Raw genomic sequence first — 24,936 nt, 5'->3', positions numbered from 1 at the left:
CTTTTATCTGAATTCCTGTGTGAAATTAAAAAAAAAATCAAACACCACCACAAACAAACAAACATCAGAGTTATGGTAAAGTGTCCATATGAACTTAAATGCTTAGCACTAGTCCTGGAATCCTTTTTTCCATGACTGCTTTTGAAAATGGGGCAGGTATATAATTACAGTTTTGGGTTAATTAGGAGGATGAGTAGTGAAAATAGTTCTTCAGGTGTTTTACAATATTGAGACCATTCACAACTCTTCACCTTCAAAGGGATGCATCTTAAACATCTCACACTTTCTTGAATTAATAATATCTACTGTTTGCCAGCAGCACTTGAGAGGACTGCATGGATACTTACAAGAGTTGCTTAAGGGAGAAGTTGGCCTTTGGTTTTGATTCTCTGTACTCTCTCCCTGTCTTCCCCTTCTCCAGGATTTTAAGCAGTTTGAACCTAATGACTTTTATTTGAAAAACACTACATGGGAAGATGTAGGATTGTGGGACCCATCGCTTACAAAAAATCAGGTTGGTAACAGTTTATGTTGACACATCTGATTCTGAGGATGGTTCATGCTAAAGGGCGTTTCACAAATACACCAAGAGCTTGTCCTGCAGTTTTACCCATTGATATTCACTTGTCATCAGTTTAAGGGACAGCAAAAACCTGTGCTTTTTTTTTTTTTTGCTTTTTTTAAAAAAAAAAAATAATAATAATCCTGGTCTTTGTCTTAGTAGTATGGATAGCCAAATACTGGAGAACTGATTGGTCAGGAAATCTTACTCAGCCTTTGACAACTGCATATTAAGAGCTCATCTGTTTTCAAGCTTAGCACAATTTCACCATCCTTCTGGTCAAAAGATCAACAATTTTATCCAGTTTGTGATAAGTTTTGTTTTTTTTTTTTACCTTTCCTTAAATGTTTCGTAATCGGTTTTCAACATTTCAGAAAAACTTTAAATGAACACATCTAACTGCTGCTCTCTCCACCATTGCAGCTCTGTTAGCTGGCTGCCACATCTGAAGATTCTCATTATCTGAGTATGTCCAAGATTTGGTTTAGGCATGTATAGTTATATACAGCAGAATGAAGTTGACAGTAGGAGTCTTGGTTTTCAGATGTTTCTGAGCCAGTGATAAAGGAAATTTGAATTCAGCTAGAAGTGAAGGGAGGAAATAACACTGTAATAGTGATATTACTTGCTACTGATTAAACACGTTTAAGGCAAGTTGTGTGCACTGCAGTAGCCACTACCGATGGTACAATATAGAGTAACCCCAGCACTGACAGAGCAGTGAGAATCTCTACAAAATAAGATCTCTTAGCATCTGAAACAGGGTATTGCTCTTACAGGAAATGGGAACCTGTATTATGATTGATTCCTAGTTTAGCGTTAGTCTAAAAATATCTCTCCATTACTGTGTTCCATAAAATACATGGATATTGTCCTTTCTTCTAGTTAATTGCAGAATAAAAACTGTAGCATAGGAGACAGCACTTGCTTAGTTCATTTTGTTGTATCTTGTCTCCAGCCTACCAGATGTCTGAGGCTTCAGAAGGTGGACAGAAGCCTGTATTCCTACTTATGCAGAGGGAGAGTGCAACTCTCCAGCCACTTCAAATGATCTATGTGTAGCTTGATGCACAAGACTTGTTTTGACACTCATGATGAATGTTTGTAACTATTTGAATTTCATGTCTTATCTCATCTGAAATGGCAGATGGCTTGTGGCTATCTCTAAGGCCAGTGTAACTTCAGTTTCTGTTACAATGTTGACAAGAACTGCATTGGCAGCATGTTAAATATCACAAAGGTAAAGGGTACAGGGGAACTGCAAGTGCAGAATTTTCAAATACCTTTTTTTTTTTTTCCTGATTGAAGATTGTTTTAACAATCAGGTTTGTGCTTCGATCAGAAGGAAAAGGCTTGGTGGCTTTAAGGGCTTGTGTAGCCTTAGTATGTGACTTGATAAGCATAAATCCATTTGTTCACCAAAAATAAGTTTTGAAGAGCATCTTTTATATTAAAGTTTGCAATGGATTAAGACACTGAAATAGCTAGTTATATATCCATCTTGTATCTGTATATGTTTGGCAGATTTTGATGGGAAGTAACCTGTCTTCAGTCTCATTCTGCTCAGTCAGTCGTGCTTGCCTTTTGCCCCCAGCAATGAGCTTATGGTGAACTTTACCATGCAGCTCAGCTGCAAGGAATGAGGCTTCTTTTTGACTGGTGGAGAAGGATGCTTATGCTTTAGCCTTGCATGCTGAGTTATGGAGACTGTTATCTAGAAACATTGTTTAGAGAAGATCATGGATGTTGTTCTTCTAAAAAGTGCTTTTCAATATTTAGTTTCTGCTTTGTTCTTTGTTTTAAGGACTATCGGACAAAGCCCTTTTGCTGCAGTGCATGTCCATTTTCCTCGAAGTTCTTTTCAGCGTACAAAAGCCACTTCCGGAATGTTCACAGCGAAGACTTTGAAAATAGGATTCTCCTTAATTGTCCTTACTGTACTTTCAATGCGGACAAAAAGACTTTGGAAACGCACATTAAAATATTTCATGCTCCAAATGCCAATACACCGAGTGGAGGCATCAGCACTTTTAAAGATAAAAACAAACATGATAGCCTTAAACCTAAGCAGGCTGACAGTGTAGAGCAAGCTGTTTATTACTGTAAGAAGTGCACTTACCGAGATCCTCTGTATGAAATAGTTAGAAAGCACATTTACAGGGAACATTTTCAGCATGTCGCCGCTCCTTACATAGCAAAGGGAGGTGAAAAGTCACTCAATGGTGCAGTTCCGTTAAGCTCCAGTACCCGTGAGGAGGGTAGTATTCACTGCAAAAGATGCCTTTTTATGCCGAAATCATACGAAGCTTTAGTACAGCATGTTATCGAAGACCACGAACGGATCGGATATCAGGTAACAGCAATGATAGGTCACACTAATGTCGTGGTTCCGAGATCGAAGCCTTTGATGCTAATAGCTCCAAAACCGCAGGATAAAAAGCCTATGGGACTCCCTCAGAGGATGGGTGCCCTCTCCCCTGGAAGCGTTCGATCTCTTTCGTCGCAACAGATGATGAACAGACTCACTATACCAAAGCCTACGTTAAATTCTGCGGGAGTGAATATGATGTCAAATGTTCACCTACAACAAAACAATTACGGAGTCAAATCAGTACCACCAAGCTATGTTGGTCAGCCAGGGGGAAGGCTAAACTTAAGTGGTAATGCACCAGGTTCTATTTCACAGCAATCGCAAACAATGAAACAGTTTTCGGCGAGTGGCAATGGAAGGCCTTATACTCTTGGAGGGGAACAGAGATCACAGGCCTCAGCAAGATACTCTCTTCAGTCTGCCAATTCATCTTCTCTTTCATCAGCTCAATTGAAACAGACGTCGTTATCTCAGTCACAGGCAGCTTCAAGAGTATTGGGCCAGTCTGGCTCGAAGTCCCCTGTAGCTGCTACAGGTCCTTCGGCTGTCAATACATCATCCACACAGAAGTGGAAAATCTGTACAATCTGTAACGAGCTGTTTCCTGAAAATGTGTATAGTGTCCACTTTGAAAAGGAGCACAAGGCTGAAAAGGTGCCTGCAGTAGCTAACTATATAATGAAAATACACAATTTCACTAGCAAATGTCTATACTGTAATCGCTATTTACCCACTGATACATTGCTTAACCATATGTTGATACATGGCCTGTCTTGTCCGTATTGCCGTTCAACCTTCAATGATGTTGAAAAGATGGCTGCTCATGTGCGAATGGTTCATGTTGATGAAGAAATGGGACCTAAAACTGATTCTACTCTAACCTTTGATTTGACATTGCAGCAGGGTAGTCACACGAATATACATCTTCTTGTAACCACCTACAACCTGAGAGATGCTCCTGCTGAATCTGTAGCTTACCATGCTCAGAATACTCCCCCAGTTCCTCCAAAACCACAGCCGAAAGTCCAGGAGAAGTCTGATGTACCTGTAAAAAGTTCTCCACAAGCGGCAGTTCCCTACAAAAAAGATGTGGGCAAAACTCTCTGTCCTCTGTGCTTTTCAATCCTAAAAGGACCCATCTCTGATGCACTTGCACATCATCTACGGGAGAGGCATCAAGTAATTCAGACAGTTCATCCAGTTGAGAAAAAGCTAACCTACAAATGCATTCATTGCCTTGGCGTATATACGAGTAACATGACTGCCTCAACCATAACGCTGCACCTTGTTCACTGCAGAGGTGTTGGGAAGACTCAGAATGGCCAGGACAAAGGTACTTCATCATCTAGGCTAGGTCAGTCTCCGGCTGTAGCTCCTGTAAAACGGTCTTACGAACACATGGAGTTCTCCCTAATGAAGAGAAGGAAACTGGATGATGATGACTCTCCCTCTGCCTTTGAGGAGAAGCCTGAAGAACCTGTAGTTCTAGCATTGGACCCCAAGGGTCATGAAGATGATTCCTATGAAGCCAGGAAAACATTTCTTACAAAATATTTTAATAAGCAACCGTATCCCACTAGGAGAGAGATTGAAAAGCTGGCTGCCAGTTTGTGGCTATGGAAGTCTGATATTGCATCTCATTTTAGTAACAAAAGGAAGAAATGTGTTAGAGATTGTGAAAAATACAAACCTGGCGTGCTGCTTGGTTTCAATATGAAAGAGTTAAACAAGGTTAAACATGAAATGGATTTTGATGCTGAATGGCTGTTTGAAAACCACGATGAAAAGAATTCCAGAGTCAATGTTAGTAAGACTGTTGATAAAAAAATAAACTTAGAAAAAGACAATGAAAGTTCCTCGGACAGCTATGAAAATATAGAAGAGGAGTACAATGAAAGCGGTAGTCCATTTGGTCAGCGTATTTCTGACATTGGTGGGAAGACCTCTTCTGATAGCATAGTGGAGAACCCAGAGGACAGCATATCCAAGGAAATCATTGAAGAAAATACATCGCAGTCTCCAGAGAAGTCTGATCAAAAACAAGAGGAAGGCTCTAAGTATGAAGAGATTATTTCTGCTGAAGAACCAGCAAAACTGGTAGGTGATGTTTCAGATAGCGAAGGTGATCAAGATGACCAAGATGATGCTGCTGAATGGAAAGATGGAGCTTCACAGTCTGAAAGTGGGGCTGGTTCTCAGCAGGCTTCTGATTTTGAAGATAATACATCGGAAGTAAAACCAGAAGTATGGACAGATGAATCCTCCCAAAGTGAAGATGCTGGTAGCAGTAAACCGACTGTTGAGACAAAAGGGGGTGGATCTGAAAGCGATGAAGAACAGTCAAAGTGGAAGAATTGTTCCTATGGAAAAGTAGAAGAGTTTTGGTCTAAGGACCAGTCGCAGTGGAAAAACACATCAGAGATTGAGGAGGGCTTGTCAAACCAGCAGATGGAATGGCAGAATAGCACAATTGACAGTGAGGATGGAGATCAGTTTGACAGTGTGACTGCTGGAGTAGCAGAACCAATGCACAGCAGCTTAACTGGTGTGGAGCTGAGTAGCCAGCAAGCATAAGCTGCTCGATTCAGAGGTGTCAGTAATATCCAGTCTACAACTGTCCAAACACTTTCATTTCAGTCTGACTGCTAAGCTTAAATTCGAACTGGTACTGCCTTTGGAGTGCTAGGTCATGGCGTGGGGTGGTCGTGGCCACTGTTATTCCAGTGGATATTTAAGGATGCCGTTGGTTAACCTTGCTTGAGCGTACCTGCTGGGATGAGCACAGTAACTTAATGTGAAAACAGAAAAGCTGGTGGCTCCAGAATGCACACACAGAAAAGCAGTTTATTTTATCTGCATTTTCAACATTTATTTCACTCTTGTACATGTTCAGTTGTATGTCTTTTTAAACATTACCCTTTTTCACATGGTAGTGTAGGGCCAACCATCCGAGCTACCAGTTCAACGTGTATAGTAGACTATGGGGAAATTGATTTTTTTCATGTATCATTCTGAATAGTTGAAATGTATATTTGTACAGTCTTTTAGACCTATTCAAGTGAAGCTTATGAAATTGTTCTTGTGTACCCATCATAGATTTGTTTCTCTTTTTTAGTGTTGCCCTGCTGTGTAATAAATGCTGTATCTAGTTTACCTAGCAAAAGCTTGAAACTGCTATAGTATGAATTTTGACAAACTTAGTTTTTGCACATAACCTTGTACAATCTCAAAACAGAGGCCAGCAACATAAAAAAGTATATCTGGACTCTATTGTATTATAGAATTTTCTTGTTCTGAATATCCTTGGCATTACAACTGATGACAAATGTATTTCAGAGCCATTTTCTGAAATCTTTTAAGCTAAAAAAGAAAAATCACATGCAAGAAACAAGTTTGCAGCTACTAATTTTGACACCTTTTAGATCTGTATAAAAGTGTATTGTGTTGAAGCAGCACATTGAAACAAAAGTGCTGTGTTTTGAATATTTAGTTTTATCTTTAGTTAACACCAACAAGGTGTTGTATTCATTTATACCATCTAATATATGACACACTGTTGTAGTATGTATAATTTTGTGATCTTTATTTCCCTTTGTATTCTTCATTTAAGCATCTAAATAAATTGCTGTATTGTGCTTAATGTAAATATTTGCTTTATTACATGCAAGTGCTATGTTCCTGTTTGGTAAATCCCACCTTGCTACGTTCATTCTTTCCCCCCACGCTGCCCCAAAGAGCTCCCCGGCTCTGCTGAGGGTTGTCTGTATAGTACTTTCTTACTCTGAATAGCTGGATCTCCTTCAAGGATATTGAAAATCCTACAGAACTAACTTCGGCTGAATTTGTCTTTACCATTTAGCTGCTAGAACACTAATTTATAAATAGGATTGTAGTGATTTGCTTGTTCTGCATCCTGGAGAAACAAGGTCTGTTAATTACTTGCATTTTTCATCCCTTTGTACTGACATGAACGGAGATCACTTTCACATATTAAAAAGTTATCTAGAACTGTGTGTGTCTCTGCAGCGCTACGTGTTGAGGGTGAATGATAGCGAAGGTATGTGAATGCTTACCATTTAAGCATGAAGGAGCATGCCTTGCAAGCTACGGCCTTGTTTTGGCTTCGAAGGAAAAGTAATTTGAATACTAAAAAAAAAAGTTTGTTAAAAATTTGTGATTGGTTTGGTCAAATCAGTCCTGCATTTTGGCACGTGTGCAATACAACAGACAGCTGCATGACCAAAACCTCATCAAGATATTAATTTACTGAAGGGAATGTAATTGTGAGGAGAACAAAATTATTCTTAGAGTGATGGGTTTGATTTAGGCAGGTGTCTAATGAGCATAGGAGTAGCTACTTCTGATACTTCGCAAGAACCAAATTGACCTGTGAAATTTTCATAGTTCTGTGCTCCTCAACATTTCAGATGGCAGAACAGTTTCATAGAGATCTTGAGAAAACACTTGATACCTCTCTAGCAGTCTTGCGTAGGTATAAACTGTACTTTCCCCTGTATCATGAACAAGCCGCTGTAGAAGCCAAAGATGAGAATATGTGTATGCTCTCATGTTCTGCAACTAACGTGTGCTGCTGACGCTCCTTGGGGTGAGCAGTTCTGGGTTTTGTTAAACTAATTATGCGTGTGAAGTGATGACTGAACACAGTTACCTTTAGATGAAGGTGGTTCAGATTTGTCTCGTTGTTCACTTCCCCCTTCACAGAAGGGATATGTATTTTCGTTCTGGTTTTTTAACTGAGGAGTGGAAGGTGGGCTGGCTCCCAATTATGCACTCAAGTGGTAGAAGATACATTTTAAGAACAGTATAGGAAAAATACTTTTGCCATTTATATTAGCAAAAATGTTCCTTTTGTTTCTCTGCCTTAAAAGAAAACAAGCCTCAACTTATTTTGTTAGCAGGCTTTTTGAACTGTTTCATTGAAAAGAATTTTAGTAAATCAGCTGAGAGTTTAACTACCACTTACAGGTCAATGGGTGGTAGTCTTTTTCCCAACAAAACCAGGCACTCAAAGTCCTAGAAAATGTTATTCCTTGCTAAGAAAACTTGGTTATCTTCCTTTCTCCTGCTGTAGGCTGCTCTATTTCACAGAAGGCTGTTGTCTGAAAACTTGAAGACATTTAAAAATTTGTTTTGTGTCATTTCATCTAGGCTTTAAAGGATTTTTCAAATACATTTTAAAGAAACTGTTTTTAAAAACCCAGCATTTTAATGGTAGTACAACCTTTATGAAATAAAAAAGTGAGTATATCTTCTTATGAATCTGCATCATACTTGTCTCAATATCTGGCAAGGTTAATTTACTATTGGTGAACTCTATAGGTAACTTTCCAAATTCTAAGTAAGATTGTGAAATCTGAACTCTAGAAATGCTTCATTTGCCAGAAAATTCCACGATAGGAAATACCATTTTGTATAGTGATTCAAGTAATGGTCTGGCACAAAAATAATGTGTCTCACCAAGAAGGATTGGGGGATGGCTGTTTTAAGTTTTAGCATAAACTTTCAAACAAGTTACTTTCAAATCTGGATTTTAGCCTAGGCAAGAATTCCTTTCTAGATTTGAGGCGAACCACATGTTTCTGAGGAAGTTGAAGAGCAGAAGAGGTAAATGGCCCAATAAAACTGGAGAAACCTTAAACCCAGTTTGTGTAATCTTAATTTATCACACCATTATAATTGTATGAGGTGGAAGCTACCCAATTTTTACATACATGACTGAGGCAGAACTCTAGGAACGTGCCAGCTGTGCCTGCAAAGTAGCCAGCTCAAGCTGACACTTAAATTCTGCTGTCTTCAGTAAGAAACCTTGAAAACAGCAGGCTTTGGCCAGCACAACAGAGCAGAAAGACCATTAAGACTCTTTACTCTAAAGAATTCTTCTCTAAAGAATTTGTTTCCGGCAGTTTACCAGAACAGCAGCAAGGGGAAGTGTGTTTTCCATTTTAAATACGCTATCTGAAATCTAAAGGTTGTAACAGTTCAGAATGAAGTAGGAGGCTATTAACATACACATTGTTTCTAGACATAAGACAGCTTTGTACAACAAAAACTCTTTCAGAGCTGTTGTGACCTGTAATTTGACTTTTGAGGATACCTGAGAGTGGCAAAGACAGTCTGAGATTGTTCAGAGTAGTTGCATTTTACATGACGCTACTTGGTGTTCCAGTGGGCTTGTAGGAACATTTTTTGAGGCATCGTTCACTGAAGACAGCTTTTGCTAAACTCCTAGTTTTCTATCCAGAGCATCAGACACTGAAGTCACGCTTGATCTCAGCGTTTTCCCTTGGGTACTGTGACTTAAACCTTCATCTACACTAGGATTTCTGCTCAATCAGAATTTTTTATATTATGTTGCAGAAATATCTGCATTGAAATTTTATTTCACAAGGTCTTAGTCACACTGAAAGTTCAAGTGACATTTAATGCTGCCATCCTCTGTTCAACAGTAATATTTCTGTAGCAAGAACTTGCCAATTAATATTTGACTCTGACATATTTTCAAGACAGAAACCTGAATATTCACCCAGTATTTTTATAGGAAAATTTTATAATTCTTGCCACCAAGAAATTAGTAAGTTTCAAATATCCACTAATACAGTAAACAGCTGACCATTTTGTAGTACATATATTTCGTACACTGCTATGGTATTAAAACAGGTTTATTTCAATTTTTATCTGAACCAAAAGATGTTAGGAATATGTTGTGTGTACTGGCTCTTCATTTCTGTTAATAAAGCAGCTGATATTTGCATAAACAGGTTGGTATAACTAAGAGTATTTTGTTCCTTTAATAACTAAGCCTCTCTAACACCAGCTCATTCGTAATACTCCATTACAGTAACCTGCATTGCAGGGGCAGAGGCATTGACTACGTCTCTCTTCTGTTGCTTTACATTTTAATTCAACTTTATCTTTCCTCATCAGTATCACTAATAAATATGAAAAGGTTGAGTTCATTTATTTCTGCATCAGAAAAGCACCGGTCTCCATGGTTACTCAAAGACATGTAGCTTTACTTTCACCATAAGCTTTCTCCCTGCCTCCCCCCCCCGCCTTACAGAATTTGCATTGGGTCCTCCATCTTGAGTTTCGCCATAGGTATTTTTAAAACAAGCATTTCTTTCTATTTCTCTGTATGGTACAGTATGCAAAGCCAACCATCTGAAAGCATATAACCTTCTCTTCCTAATGGTCCTTATTCACAGACTGAGGGGGTTTTGTTTCCCTAGGCCTGTTCTGCAGTCAACCCCAAAACCTTACAGGTGCAGAGATGAACTGTGCTACTCCTGGTCTTGGCTAAACAGCATCTGCATTACAAAATTGCTCATCCAAAGGTCAATAACAGAAAGTTTATTTATACCATTCAAGTTCTATTACACAACAGTTTTTTAAGTCCTATTCCTAGTTTAAAATAGAGTACTGGAAGCTTCAGCCATGTGCAGTTTATTGAATTTTTAAATTTTGACATTGGCTTTATGCTTACTTGTAAAATCTGAACATTTGTGCATTTGTGAAGCTGGCAGTATTAGCACATTACCTGACCGTTCTAACATGCTACACTAGAGCAGTGTTCAACATTCTGATCATTTTAAGTATAAAAATGTGAAGGTAAACTAAGTGAGGTTTTGTACATTTTCTTCATTGATTTAGGAAGCTCATCAAGTAAGTGCAAACCACTGTGATCAAGTCTTAGAATAAATGTTCCAGCCTCCATACAGCTGCAATATGATCAGAAAATTTTAGCTTCCCTTAGAGATGCTAGGCAAAGATCTGACATGTAACACTTGATTCTTCCTAATGTCCTAAGCATCAACTGTAAGAATAAACCCAGGCAACCTTTCCAAAATACCTTTTAGTAGTCAAAAGTTAATTATTTTGATACTCAGTACCTACATAGTTCATAGGAAAAAAGTCTTCAGTTTGGTAGAGTTTTGGCAGTTCCCAGGAGCGTGTGCTGACAGAGGATGGCTCTGAAACAGGAACAGGACAGAAATTAATCTTACTGGTAAAGAACAGGAAATAATACTTTAAAGGTTTGACCACGAAAACGGGCATGGGCGTGGGGAGAGGAATCAGCATCTCAGAGCTGCAGTTACTTTCCAATACAAGATAATGTGAAACGTGAGGTTGGTTACTTTCACACCTCATTCTACAGACTTTGCCGTCATCGTAGCTGGATTAATATCGAACAGATAAAAATAGAGTAGAACACATGGGAAATTAGTTTTAAAGCACAGAAAAATGCAAATGAATTAGTAACACTGGAAAATACTGATACAGAAGGAATACAGAAAGGGATTTGGTTTTGCTTCTAGGGTTTTTAAGAATTCAAATAATTGATTAATTCTGAATTGAGGAGATAAAATAATGTTTCTGTAGTGCAACAATTCAACTTCTAGATAAAATCACATTCTCAATGGAAAGTGAAGAGCCTATCCCTTCCATAAAGCTAATGGTTTTCAGGCTGTAAGTTTAACGTATTTCAAGAGAATAGTTTGCCATTTGGATGTAATCCTCACATTTATTTGTATGTAATTCTCATTTGTGTTTCAAGCTATGCATCTGGTTATAACATTTCTTCATAGTATCCACTGCTAATTCTTTGGAATGGATACGGGCTCTCCATATACATCTAGGCACAACTTAAGAAAATATTCATTTATACTATGACCTAAGTACTGCCTGCCAAAGCTGTGTTGCTGTGCTGCCATTGTCAGAACAGGCAGGACGGATGGGGGCTGTGCCGACAAGCTCTCGATTTGCACATCTCAGGGATCGCTCCCCTGTTCTCAGAGAAGGGCACTTGCTACCTATTAGGATACACAAACTCTGCTACCGGAGAGAATCACATTTTTTTGTGATAATCATCAACAGATGCATGTGGGTTTGAAGTTTTTATGTGCAGATCCAAACAAAAGGAAATAGGCTCCTTTTAATGGGCAGAATACTAGAATTTTTAATGTAAAATGTTGTTGTAAGTGTTTTCATCTAAGATTGAAAATCTACAGTCACAACCACTGAGTAAGACAAGATGAAGAATCTGAACTGATCATGTAAGAAATACTAGTGACGAGGTTCACCTCTGCAAAATAGAAAGGAGAAAAAACCCTAACCAAAGCAGCTATAAAAACAGCCAGCTGTAACAATTCAGAGTGGAATACTAACATTTTCTCTATTTTCCATAAAATAAAAGTAGGTAAAATAAAAGAAAGAAAAGTTAAAAATCACACCAATTTTCAAAGTAAAATAATCTGTCCTTCATTTCCAGGGCAATATTGCCAGCAGTCGTACCAGGAGAGAACAAAGCAGGAATAGTGTTATGAATGACAGATATTACACTTCACAGGCTGAGTGACAATCTGTTTGCAGAAAGCCCCGATCAGAGCAATCAGACTTAACTAAGGACATGAGCCTCTCTGACTGACTGTAAAAGTAGACTCAGGATTTCCCATAGCTCGTGAAAGCACTGTCCCACTCTGATTTGTAACTGGTTCTTTTTAGAACTGTTCATTCTTAGTACTTACTATCCAGAATTCTTCCAAATAGATAGAGTAAATTCTATTGCTTTTTTTTTTTTTTAATCCCTGCAATAGTAATCTGATGCTCTGGTGAATAACACCTTATTACTTACATAGCACTACAGGTATTATCGTCCATAGACGTATTTAGCCCCTTCTGAACTGCAGACATAGCTAATTCTTTTGGGTGACTTCCGGTAACTGTGCCATAAATACTTAAAAGTTACTTCTCTTGTTTTACATCTGCCCACACCAAACTTTCATCAAGGAACATTCTTGTTACCAGCTTATGTTAAAGAAACTACTTCAATCTTCATTATCTTAAAGTACAGCTGCTGAATCAATAGTAAATGAGAGGCAAAGGTACTAACCCATATGAGTTGACAGCATTGTTCAAGGAAGGGGTCTGAGAAAAGCTCTCTTTCACAATGGTGCAAATGCCACACAGAGTTAAAAGAGAAGGGCATGAGGAATCTCTCTGCTGTGCACATCACACAGACTGAAGATGAAATAATTCCTTTGTGGTCAGGCTGCTGTGAAACTTAAAGGAAAAGTGATGTGGTTGCCTGCTAAGGTGGGTGGGAAAGAGACCATGGATAAAATGTCTTGAATTTCCAAAGTCTGTTGAGATCATCAAAAGAGAAAGGTTTAAGTAGCAGCAAATAGCTTTTCACCTCTAGATCACCTGATTCACATCTCTCACAATCTGATAAAGGCCAGACTATGACCCTTAGAAAGTAGGTGCTCTCATTAGGGTGGCATCCGTACTATAACATATACGGCCACCAGTGACACTGACTACAGCAGTAGCTTGCTGAAGGCCAAGTGCCCATAAGACCAAACTGTGTTTATGTCTAATTCAGGCTATAAAGGCCTTGGGCAAGGTTCTGTCATTTTACTGGCATCTGTAAGCACCTATGGCACCTATTCAGTCCAAATACATAAATCTTTATTTCTCCTCTTAACTTGTCTCTTAGGTCAGGCTGGAGATTGTGGAGCATAGCGTAGCAAGCTTACATTGTACCTGAAAAACACAAGCTGAACACAGATCTTTGTTGAGATGCCCTATACCACTGTATTCTTTGTCCCAAACTTGGAAACTATTTATTAACTTAAAGAGGAAATAAAGATTAAAGGAATTATAGAGGAATTCAGCATTTGGAAGGAATTATAGCAGGTTTAGATGAATCTAGATCAAATAGTAGAAATGAAAGGATTAAAACATGAGAGAGCTTTTGAAAAATTAAGTACGCACAACAATTCTGCACTTGCAGGCAAACAAAATAAATGGCATGTAGAATCATGCCTGAAAGATTAAAACTTCTGGTGGCAGCTTTAGAGACCTCAGTCAATTGCATTTTAACAGGCTGCCAAGTTATCCAGGGAGACAAGTTGTGTGACACAGTATCTAAGGCACTAAAAGCACCCCTTGAGAAATACAGTTTGAAGCCCCTAAAAGCTGATAAAGGTCCCCAGCCGATAAAGCTAAATACACGAGAGCAGTACAAAAATGACCCACTTAAAAGTACAGTGGTTACTCTGACAACTGCAACCCAGCATCGGAACAGCAAAGCTAGGTCAAAAGGTGATCACTTACAGGTGGTATCGCATCCAGGAAATGGCTTAATTCACATACAGTTAGATTCTGCCTTGTAGTGAAGAGAAATAAATGCTGGGCTGAACGTGTCTGCTTGCTCAGTTTAATTTTCATAGCCAGACTTAAGTCAGCCTGCACAGTAATATTACATTTAAGGCAAGTGCTCTAAGAATTGCTGAGGTGGACACAGAAGCCTGTTTCCCTTCTATCGAAGTATCTAGAAGACGGTCCAGAAATCCACTTTGGTACTGCTTTTATAACACGGATGTAGGGCATCTGCCCCTCAGGGACCATGAGCCCAGCCCAGCTAGACGATTCATCCCTCTGTGCCTGGCTATTCTCTTTCCCAACAGCCTCTCGACCGGATCAGGAACAGGTAGCACCTCACCTGCTTACATGTATCATAAATGCACACAGGGAAGCAGCTAGGCAAGCGCCGTAGGTGTGGTCTCTTTGTAGTGCAGGGGCACTAGTACAGCCACCAAGTGCCCCAGCAGGATGCTTTGGCATCATTCTAAGGATTTCTGACACTATCCTGAACGGTATGTTTATCCAGGGTATTTGCAGTGTGCTTGACTATTACAGCTAAAACATTGAGCTATTTTCACCGACAGAGAAAATAGCTGATTACCTGAGAAAAGGAGGAGGGATATTATTTCATACAGGAAAAAATAAGCTAATCTTCCACATGCTGCATCTCTGGAAACTTAGCTGGTAACTTGAACCTTCATTCTTACTCTGACAGCAGTCATTCCAGATCTACCAAAAATAAAAGCCTCCTTTAAGGCTACCAAATTTAAAGCCTTGGTAGTTCAACTTAGATGTATTTACAATAACTGTACTGGGGTAGTTATCCCTCTGAACTGAGCTTCTGATCCATTCTGCTGCTTTAAAGCAGAGAAAGGAGCAATAATAAAATATTTTGTCCCCACTGCTGGACTGTGGTGCTGACTTTGCCTTAAGTACTATTCATGTTCCCAGAGCTCCTGAATCCATTTCTTTTACATGTGCTGCCTACCACCCGAAGCTGCACTAATACACCTTCCCCTTGACACCAATCAACATATTTGCTCCTGTTAGTTTACAGTGAAAGACAGCGAAACTTTCTAGAGTGAATCAGCACCGCTGCAGACATCCAAAGAAAATGAAGCAGCTCAAGGAGCACTTCTCTACAGAAATCTGCAATTCCACTATGAAAGATAAAATGGAATTCTTGGCTATCTGGTAATACTTATTTTTCAGATCTGGTCATACTTATTTTTCAGATCTGGTCATTCTTGCAGGTATTAAAATCAATATCAAGACTGCAGAAGTCAAAATAGAGCAAAAACTGAAAGCTATTTCTTCAGCAGCTCCAAAACCAAACAAACATTCTCACTTTTTCTCCAGCAAAATTTCAAAAATTATTATTTGGATTCCTCTCAATTTTAATCTTTAATATACTTTTATATAACAATAGTAAAATAATTGTCATTTCTACTAAAACAGATTTGAAGTTCAACATAAAAATCTTACTCTTAAAAAACTGAACTTTGACTTTTCCAACTAGTCACCTTCCGATTGCTGCCAGCCCATCCAGCACAGTGCCAGCAGACTCCTTTGAGACACTTTTGCAAAAAGTATGAATTACAGAACCAAAATGTTCTTCACACATCAGCTCTAATGCTGAGCACAACAAATCCTCACACACGTTCTCTGTTAAACACTTGCATATTTACCAATAGAGTAATTTAATACGGATGTTTTTAAAAGAGAACAAGGGCTCTGATGTCCACTACTGCCACATCAGGGAGACTTCTTTTGCTTCGGCTGGCTTCCATGGTAATTCTTATCTCCCATTTGTGGGGCTACCAATCCCACTGTGCCAAGACAAACAGAACACAGCTCTCCTATAGCGTGTGCTGAGTAAACATGCCATTGAAGATGTAACACAGTACATCATCTACACAAATGGGAAGAAACAAGCAGTGTAAAACCAGTGTAAAGACTTATCCTTGGCTAACTAATATAACTTCTCAGAAGCGTCTTAAGATTTCTCAAAGTTCTTTAACCAAGATCAAGGAATCCCTTTTTAATTAGCAGCTTTGAAATAGACTTAAGATTAATCCTAACAATAGCCTTACAAACTAGGCAAACGCTGCTGCACCTTGGGAAACTAAGGCAGAAAGGTTGCGGGATGCGTCCCAACAGAGAGCAAGTCATAGCAGAGCCCAGATTTAAAGCAGGGCTGACAGCAGATTTCTAGCAGAGCCTGCAGCACTGATTTAAAACTTCAGCACCTACAGCTGTCCTCCCCATTCCTCCCCTGAGGTTATTTTTCTCTCAGCAGCAGAAGGAAGTGTGTCACCACATCAGAGCCATCCTAGTTCAGTTGGGCGCACTACCTTAAATCACTGATGAAGGCAGGTTTGTACTAAGGTGTCAAAACTATTAACTGCAAAAGCCAGAGCATGGGTGTAAGTTCTCCTTTTCAGGACAGCAGTAGCTTCTGTCCTAAGGCAAACCTAGTAATGTAAAACCACTCCAATTTTCAGAACACAAGCTTCAGAGTCCAATTTTTGCTTATTTCTCACAATACGTATTTTTTACTCAGTATGACTTGCAAGGGTTGGATACCATTCTTGACTTCACATGCACAGCATCTTTAGTATCTCAGCACGGTAAAAGAATCTATCATTCTTTAAGCCCAGAATGTCACTGGATGAGGAGCACAAGCTGCAGAATTTTCTTCCTAAGAAAATACAAAAGTCTCTTCTGGTTCTGGTATCTGCACATGCCATGAGCTGGAGTTAGCTGAACTGGACATCTGACCTCACTCCTGGCACTCACAAAAATTTCCAGTTACAATCTCTGCAAATTCACTCTTTACAGATTTCTGTTTGAAGACCACCTTGCCTTCTCATTTTCCTTCAAGTTTGTGGTATTACTGTGAAGGCTTTCCAGGTGATTATTGACTCTTGCATCAATTTTCTTATCCCTGACTGACTGACAGACAGTGGGGAGAAAAAAAAGCTATTCCTATGGTGGTCTGTTACTAGTCTCATAATTAGAGAACAATATAAACTTTGAGGTGTACTGTTTCCAAAGATAAGCCAATCATATAACTTTCTAGTATTCTTTATGGTCTCAAAAGCACAGTAAATAGTTCACAGACTGACTAGGTGGGTTTCATTCTTAAACAGCTTATGAAGCAAATAATACACAACAGGAACAGGAAATTTACAGATTGGAATTAAGTTCATACCCTCAGCTGTTTGCTTTATAACTCAGAAGGCACAGGCCGTATCATTCTTAGCACGATCATACTATCATCTCAATCATAAATCATAAGCTTTTTCCTCCTGTTATTCTAAACATTATGTGTAAGCACTCAGAGCAAGGCCAATTCCTTGCAAGCTCCAGGAAGCATCACACATATCCTTTCAGCTGAAATTAGTCATTAACGACAACCTTTCACTTATGACTTATGACTTGAATCTCTTCAAGGGAAGGATAAATCAGCCTTCCTTTTGTAAAGTACAGTACCATGAAAACATGTAAAAGCAGTCAAACAGCTACTTTTATATATCTCATTGCTATTTATGGAATAAAGTCAAGAGAATTTAGAAAAAGTGCAGGAGAAAACAAACAAACACATCCCCTTCCCCCCCCCCCCCATCTCTTCAGCAAAGATCTATTCAACAGCTGCAATAATGACCGCTGTACAAATCAGCAATGGTGCTGAAGGCACACAAAAGTACAGTTTATTAGCTGTTCAGTAAGGAGGCAGAAACGCAAGGATGCAGTGGCTCTTCTCCTGCCAAAACAGTGTGGGATGCAGAAGAGATGTGACAGCTTTGAAGAATCTCACTGCAAAACGTGTTCTAAGTGTATAGTCTGCAATTTTGTGCTTAGGAATGTTATCCAGCAGGATGTCTTCTCTTCAGTGATGGATCTAGTTTCTCACTGATATAATCATTTTCCCTATATACTGTTGCCAGAAGGAGCATGTCCTTTAAAAAGAAAAATCTGGATTTGTTTTGTTGTTGCCATTTGTGATTGATCTGACAGTCTGTGTCTATGAGGCTTCCTAAGGCAGACTGCCCCGGCTTCAGCACTCTCAGTCTCTCAATTTATTTCTGAACAAGAAGCAGTAATACATTTGGGGCTGCTCATGTGTTAATCTTCAGGAAAGCAAAAGAGGGTAGGTGTGAAAGAAAGAATGAGACAATCTAAGATAAATAATAATAATCCTAGCACACGTGCAGGAGCACAAAAGGGCAGAAACTGGCCATTTGACCTTCACAATATCCTTCTACCACAAGCATCCTCATTTTACTAACAAGGTAACTCTGCATTCTTTGCTGTGGTTTTTACTAGAAAAAATGCTCACGCTTATCTTCAAGAAGCCCAAGGAGAAAGATATGGGGAACTACAGGATGTTCAGCCTAACTTCAGTCCCAAAGGAAATACGGAGCAAATCCTTTTGGAATCCATTTTCAGCACTTCAAATAAATGGGGAAGACTGTCAGCATAGAACTAGTACGGGCAAACAATTGTTAGTCAACCTAACAGCTGGCTAGAAGGCAGCTTTGCAGAAAAAGTACTAGTGGTCCTCAAAGACAAGAAGCTCAACCCGAATCAGCAGAGTGCTCTGGCAGTGGCCAAAGCTAACAGCATACTGGTATCAGTGCAAGTGCAACCAATAGACTGTGGGATGTGATCACGTCCCTCTATTTTTTGGCACAAGACTGAATATGAAGTACTGTGTCTAGTTTTGGACTCCCCAGTTCATGAAGAATTTACTGGACTGACATACTTGGAGCAAGTCCAGCAGAGGACAATGACAACGCTCAGGGGTTGGGGCACATACATTATGATGAGAGGCTGAGACAGTTTCTTCAGCCTGAAGAAAAGTGCAATTTAGTTGATGTCTTCAACTATCTAATGAGTGAAGATAGAGCTACTTATAGAGAAGACAGAGATGGACTCTACTTATAACTGTATAGCAAAAAAACTACAGGCAATGAATCTAATTTGTGGAAAGAGAAATACCAATCAGACATAAGGAAACAAATCTACACAGTGACATGGTCAAAGACTGGAACATGCACACAGACAGGCTGTAAAATCTCCCTTCTTGGAGATGTTCAGAACTTGACAGAACAAGGCCCTGGGCAGCCTACTCTAACTTCAGTTGACCCTGCTTTCAGTAGGGAGTTGGACCTGATGACCTCCAAAAGTCTTAACTTCTATTATTCAGTGATTTTAACTGAGGAACAGAGGCAATAAATTACTTGAACTCTACCTGTGGTCTTAATCATGTTAACCCTAAGGTTTTTAAACTCAGCATTTCTGGGCTATTTATTCCGTTCTCTGACTGCTGGGGAATCCCCACGTGGTATAGGGTTAGGTAGGTTTTCTGCCTTTTCGCACAAGTTAAATTATAAATTTAAAAAATGCAGTGCTGTACTCACACTCTCCAGTAGCACTCCAAGCAAACTGTGCAAAGTCCAAGTCTGCTGCTGTGTCTCTTGCTCATATCCAACACTCAAAATGAATTTATTCATTACTCACTAATGTACCACTTGCTGACAGTCTCAGTCCAGATCCCAGGGGACTGAGAGTTATAACCACAAACCTTCAAAGCAGGTGTTAGATTGCTTTTTTCCACAAAGGTGCTAAAGTGAATGGCTAGTGAGTCTCAACTAGGCATCTCGTCCTGGCTTTCAGTCTTTCTGAAACAATGAGTAAAGGTATAAACAGTGGAGTCTGAGGCTGTCAGACTAGGCTGTCAGACTAGGCTGCTAGACTTCTGCGCACTTTTTTCTTTTTCTTTATTAATGTAGTGTCTGAGTCAAGCAGATAAAATACCAGAATAGTAATAGCCTCAAATTCTAGGTCCCTTTGCAAATCAATTCATACCAACACATTTTCTCATCTAAGACATTTAAACATTTGGAGCCTCTTGTACATGGAACAGCAGCTGAGGTCCCCGAGGAGCAACCCAAACTGCTTTCACTTTCTGAAATAATACCACAGACAAAAGTAAACAAAAACAACGCCATCCATCTGAAGCATGAGGCGGCATTATATCCAGGAAGGAGCCTGTAATTCTAATGGGAATCAGATAAGGCTAATAAAATAACAGATTGACCAAATATACATGAAAAAGCACAAGGAGTTCACATAGAATCATAGAATGGTTTGGGGACCTTTAACGGCTATCTAGCCCAATCCCCTGTAAGGAGCAGGGACATCCCTGACTAGATCAGGTTGCTCAGAGCCCCATTAAACCTGGCCTTGAACATTTCCAGGGATGGGGCCTCCACCACCTCCACCTCTCTGGGCAACCTGTGCCAGTGTTCCACCAGCCTCAGTGTGAAAAAATTCTTCCTTATATCTAGCCTAAATCTACCTCCTTCTAGTTTAAAGCCATTACCCCATGTCCTATCACAACACACCCTGCTAAAAAATTTCTCCCCATCTTACTTATAAACTCACCAATTTTATTACACTAGGTCCAGCAGCACTGAAGGAATGGATGAGCCTGTCAGAACATTCCATTGCAATTCACAGCTGATGTCTCCCCCTCACCCGTTCTGCACCTCACTAAAGAACTTAGCTTCATCTTCTTGGAAACTTCTTAAGCACACTGGAAGGCTGCTAATTGTGTCCCAGTAAGTCTTCTCTTCTCCAGGCTGAACCAACTCAGCTGTCTCAGCCTCTCTTCATTGATCATGTTGTCCAGCCCAAGAATCTTGATGACCCTCCCCTGAGCTCAATCAAATTTATCAACATCTTTCTTGTACTGCTGCCCCCAAAACTAGATGTGGTATTCCAGATAAAGTCTAAGGCATGCCCAGTTAAAAAGCATAATCACATGCTTCTGTTGATACTGCCCAATCATCTGTTGGCCTTCATTGACAGCACACTGCTAACTCATGCTTAGCCTATTGTCTTAAAAGATCCCTGGGTGTTTTTCAGTAGAGCTGCTCTCCATTCAGTCAATCCCCAGTTTGTACCATAGCAGGCTCTCAGTCCATCCCAGATGTAGGATTTACTGTTTGTCCTTGTTGAATTTAATAAGATTTACGTGAGCACATCCCTCTGGCCAGTTGATGTCCTCAGAAAAGCAGCCCTGTTCTGGAGCACACCCCTTAGTTCATTGCGGTCCACAGACTTGAGGAGGGTGCATTCTGTCTCTTCCTCCAGATTACTGATAAAGATATTAGGCAAATGTCTGACAAACTACACCTGTAACTGGCCTCCAGGTAAAGTACAAACCATTAACAACTACTCTTCAAGCTAATGCTCTCATAATTTTTTTCACCTATCTACTAGTCCACTCATCTAGGTCATAACACCGCAATTTGGATACTAGGATGCTGTGGGTGTATCAAAAGACTATCCAAAGACAAGGTACAGGGTATCAACTGCTGTCCTCTTATCCACAGTTACATCGTAGTCATAGAATTCCTGATGACTTCACAATTAGAATAAACTCAAAATTCCTAATAGAGAAACTGTGCTAGAAAATGTATTCATAAAAGCAAAGTATTGAAACAGACAAGTCCTAGTCCTGCCATACTTCTATGTAAAGCAATGGGAATTAAAAACACACAGCACCTTGGACAACCCAGCAGATACTAGAAATGTGGCAAAACTGGAAGCGTTAGATTTAGCCTGGCAAAATACACAATATTCTAATGCTCATTGGGAAGGCATCCCGACAAACAGAGAGACTGACCCACCCACAAGTCCTAGGAGATGGAAAATTATACTCAGTTTCCAAGAGTAATACAGCAGGAAACAAAGATCAGTGAGGTTTGGCTTATATGTCAACCTCTAGTCAGTGGCTGTGATGCTGTTCTACAGGAGTAGAAGAAGAAATCGGCCCACAAATACAAGAATAGCCAGTGTGCCTACACTGTCAAATCAAAGCTTAGTAACTTGTCTCCAGCTGAGACCAACAGCTGACACTTAGAATATAAAAACATGGCAAGTATGCAGTGTTCCTGCCTGGAATACTCTCCTAACCTGTAAGAATTTGCAGCACAGGGGTTCCCAGAAATAGAAAGGTAACTTTGCTAAATTATTTTGTCCGATCGGATTTAACATACATAAATTTTCTTTCATTTACAATTGCAAGTTCCAAACTTCATTAATATATTTAATGAATAAAATTCCTTTAGTTCACTTTGAATCTACTGCATTATAATAATTTCTACTTACTGTCTCATGCAATTTTAGATTTCAAAGAACTCTAGTACATTCTTCTTCAGTGTGGAAAAAAGACTAAAATCATAGTCTACTTAACTGTTTCCCGAAGGGATGTGGTTCCAAACTCCTGTTGTAGATGCCTTTTCTAGTTCTGCTGCAACATCAGAACTTCCATCAGTATTAAAGATAAAGCCACAGATTCACCGAGTGGCACAAGAAAGTTGGTATTTTCTTTCTTTGCACTTTTGCTAATAAATCCTAACATTCCATTTTCTTTCTTGTCTGCTACTGACCTGTATCCTGAAAGTTTTCATGAGGCCATCTGTGATTACTTCATCATCCCTTTCATTAGTGAAAAACACTAGTTCAGAGACGAATACCATACGCGTAAGGCTCACTCACACCAGCCACATTTGCATCACCTTATATTTACTTGCATTTCATTTGTCTCAATGATGCAAGGTCTGGCTGCAGCTCCCTGCAGCTGCCATTCACTCCTGTGATAGCAAAATAACTATGTCAACAAGCTTTCTCATGTCATTGTATGCCTCATTTTCTAAATCGTTTGTGAGCACTGAACAGCGTGCTAGAGATACAGCTAGCATCTGAAAGAATTCTTTCCAAGTCTTGTGCTCACGAGCAGATAAAATCTTTGGGATCCCAACAGGATGAAGGGGTCAGTACTGCAGTTGCACACTTTGCGGGTCCATCATAGCATATACGTGAATAGCAACTTTTAGCAACCTGACATAAGCACAGCCACAGTGCTTAAGTGGGAGGAAAAAAATCCAAAAATAATAATAGTCCCACCACTGATATAAGCCTCCATTTCTTTGTCCTATAAAAAGAAATACAATTTTGTCTTATTAACAACTGGTACCAAGTTTTTATGCTCTGGAAATTATTGCAGTGGTTTTGTTTCACAATCCCATACAGTCCTGCAATGGGAGCACTCTGGAAATGAAAGAGTTAAGCAGGAATTGTGCAGGGGGGTTGCATGGATTAACCTGACTTTTCTGGAAGTGAGCTATCAGCCAACAGTTCTCCTTCAATAGGTAAAGGTGTGTCAACCAACTGAGAATAAACCTGTCTGCGTGGGACTAGCAAAGGCAAGGCAAGGCGCCTTGCACATCAGGGTGCGGGTGCTGCGCAAGGGCTGGAGAAAGGGGTGGGGGGAGCCCAGTCCAGCCAAACCGAACCCAGCCGAGCCTGGCCTGGACAAGCAAGAGGAGCCACTGGGATGAGCCCAGCTGAGCGGAGCCGAGCCCGGCTGCTGTGGTGACTCTGGCTGGCACACACACATTTTCTGCAGACTGTCTTGCATTTTTGTTCTTGGCAAACCAGAGCAGCTTGGGAAATATTTGCAGGTCTGGCTATTTAAGCAGGAGCAGCCTAGCAGGGAGCACGCAACAATCGCCCGAGAACGGCTCGCAGCATTGCTGCTATTGGAGGAAGAAAATCGTTTCCATAATAACTGTTTTGCAGCGTACCAGCTATGCTTTCTATAGCATTTCTCCACTCAGCTGAATTACAAAAAGAAAAAAAAAAGCCAAACATGCTATTTTCATACCTCTTTTTTTTTTCCCCAAGCCATATTGACACATGGACTCTGCGACAAAATGAATGCTACTGAATCCCAAAAATATCTGCACTGAATATAAATATATTATGAAATAGCTTCTAAACTCTGCCCTAAAGCACTTTCTGATTGGCTGCCAATGATGTCACACATCCATAAAGCCCAATAAAAGGCGCGGGGTAACAACTCCGCTCGGTGTGTGACCCGCATGCGGCAGGAGCGGGGAGCAGGACAGGCGGGCGTAACCGTGCCGGCTCTCCGGTACCGACAGCCCTGCCAGCGCAGGGCTCCCTGTCAAGAGCTGCACCACTGTCTGTGCCCGCACACTGGTCTTAACCGTACTTAACGAAGCACTCTTTACTTGGGAGAGAAGCCTTCCTAAAGGATACAGTAAATCACTGTCAGTTTTTAGGTATTAAAGATACACTCATGCATATTCAGAGCAATTAGTTTGGTCTTACCGGGCAGTTACGATCTTACATTTCAAGTCCAGGGTGAGCTAAGCATGGTTGGTACCCTTTCCAAACAGGAACTTGACCTTCAGTCCTGTTTGAATAAACTATTATTAACATGACTAACATATTTTACAAAAGCCCCAACAAAACTAAAATCTACAATTTTAGAAAACTCAAAAACTAATATCAGAAATATCAACTAAGCCTTAAAACATACTACTTTGGCACCAATTGCTCAAATAGCAAAATGTTAACTCTTTCTGCGCACTCATGCATACAGGTTGCCTGCCAAGGAGTGCTGGTTTGCAGGTTTAGGGAGTTTTGACAAATGGAGTATTCGATGTGGAGAGAAGTCTGCTGTGTAAAATACTAAGTGTGTATGATGCTCAATTATCAGCAACCAGTATTTGTTTCCTACTATGAATACTACCCTTGGAGCTGGCTTAGTTTCAAATGTTATTAGGTAGATAGCATGTGGTGTTGTAGTACGGAGTCTTACGCATGAACTGAAAATACACTGAATGTGATCACCCTATTCTAGGCAGTTTTGCTGCCAAATGTGGGCTAATTTATATATAGCAGCCTATTTAATAGTTTGCACTCATACTTCCGAAGCCAGTATGGAAGCAGA

At 39.9% G+C, this 24,936-nt stretch overlaps 1 protein-coding gene and 1 long non-coding RNA gene across 15 annotated transcripts in view; one reads left to right on the top strand and one right to left on the bottom strand.

Moving 5' to 3' along the window:
* The window catches only part of ADNP (activity dependent neuroprotector homeobox), a 31,778-nt gene extending 24,837 nt beyond the window's left edge, over nt 1-6,941 (top strand). For all 12 annotated transcript variants that reach the window (XM_086760799.1, XM_086760796.1, XM_086760800.1 and 9 more), the window contains 2 exons: nt 422-514; nt 2,367-6,941. In XM_086760799.1, the coding sequence (XP_086616925.1) occupies nt 422-514; nt 2,367-5,507 (3,234 nt within the window). In that variant the 3' untranslated portion in view covers nt 5,508-6,941. The remainder of the gene's footprint in view (nt 1-421; nt 515-2,366) is intronic.
* Nucleotides 1-24,936, bottom strand: part of LOC147598712 (uncharacterized) — a 76,479-nt gene that overhangs the window by 15,861 nt on the left and 35,682 nt on the right. For all 3 annotated transcript variants that reach the window (XR_015260345.1, XR_015260347.1, XR_015260346.1), the window contains exon 3: nt 10,848-10,924. This is a non-coding gene — a long non-coding RNA (uncharacterized LOC147598712). The remainder of the gene's footprint in view (nt 1-10,847; nt 10,925-24,936) is intronic.

The sequence above is a fragment of the Chlamydotis macqueenii genome, chromosome 16, assembly GCF_036417535.1.
Source record: "Chlamydotis macqueenii isolate bChlMac1 chromosome 16, bChlMac1.mat, whole genome shotgun sequence".
Taxonomy (NCBI): domain Eukaryota; kingdom Metazoa; phylum Chordata; class Aves; order Otidiformes; family Otididae; genus Chlamydotis; species Chlamydotis macqueenii.
Note: the sequence above shows the minus strand (reverse complement) of the source record. Positions and strands in the feature narration are given on the sequence as shown.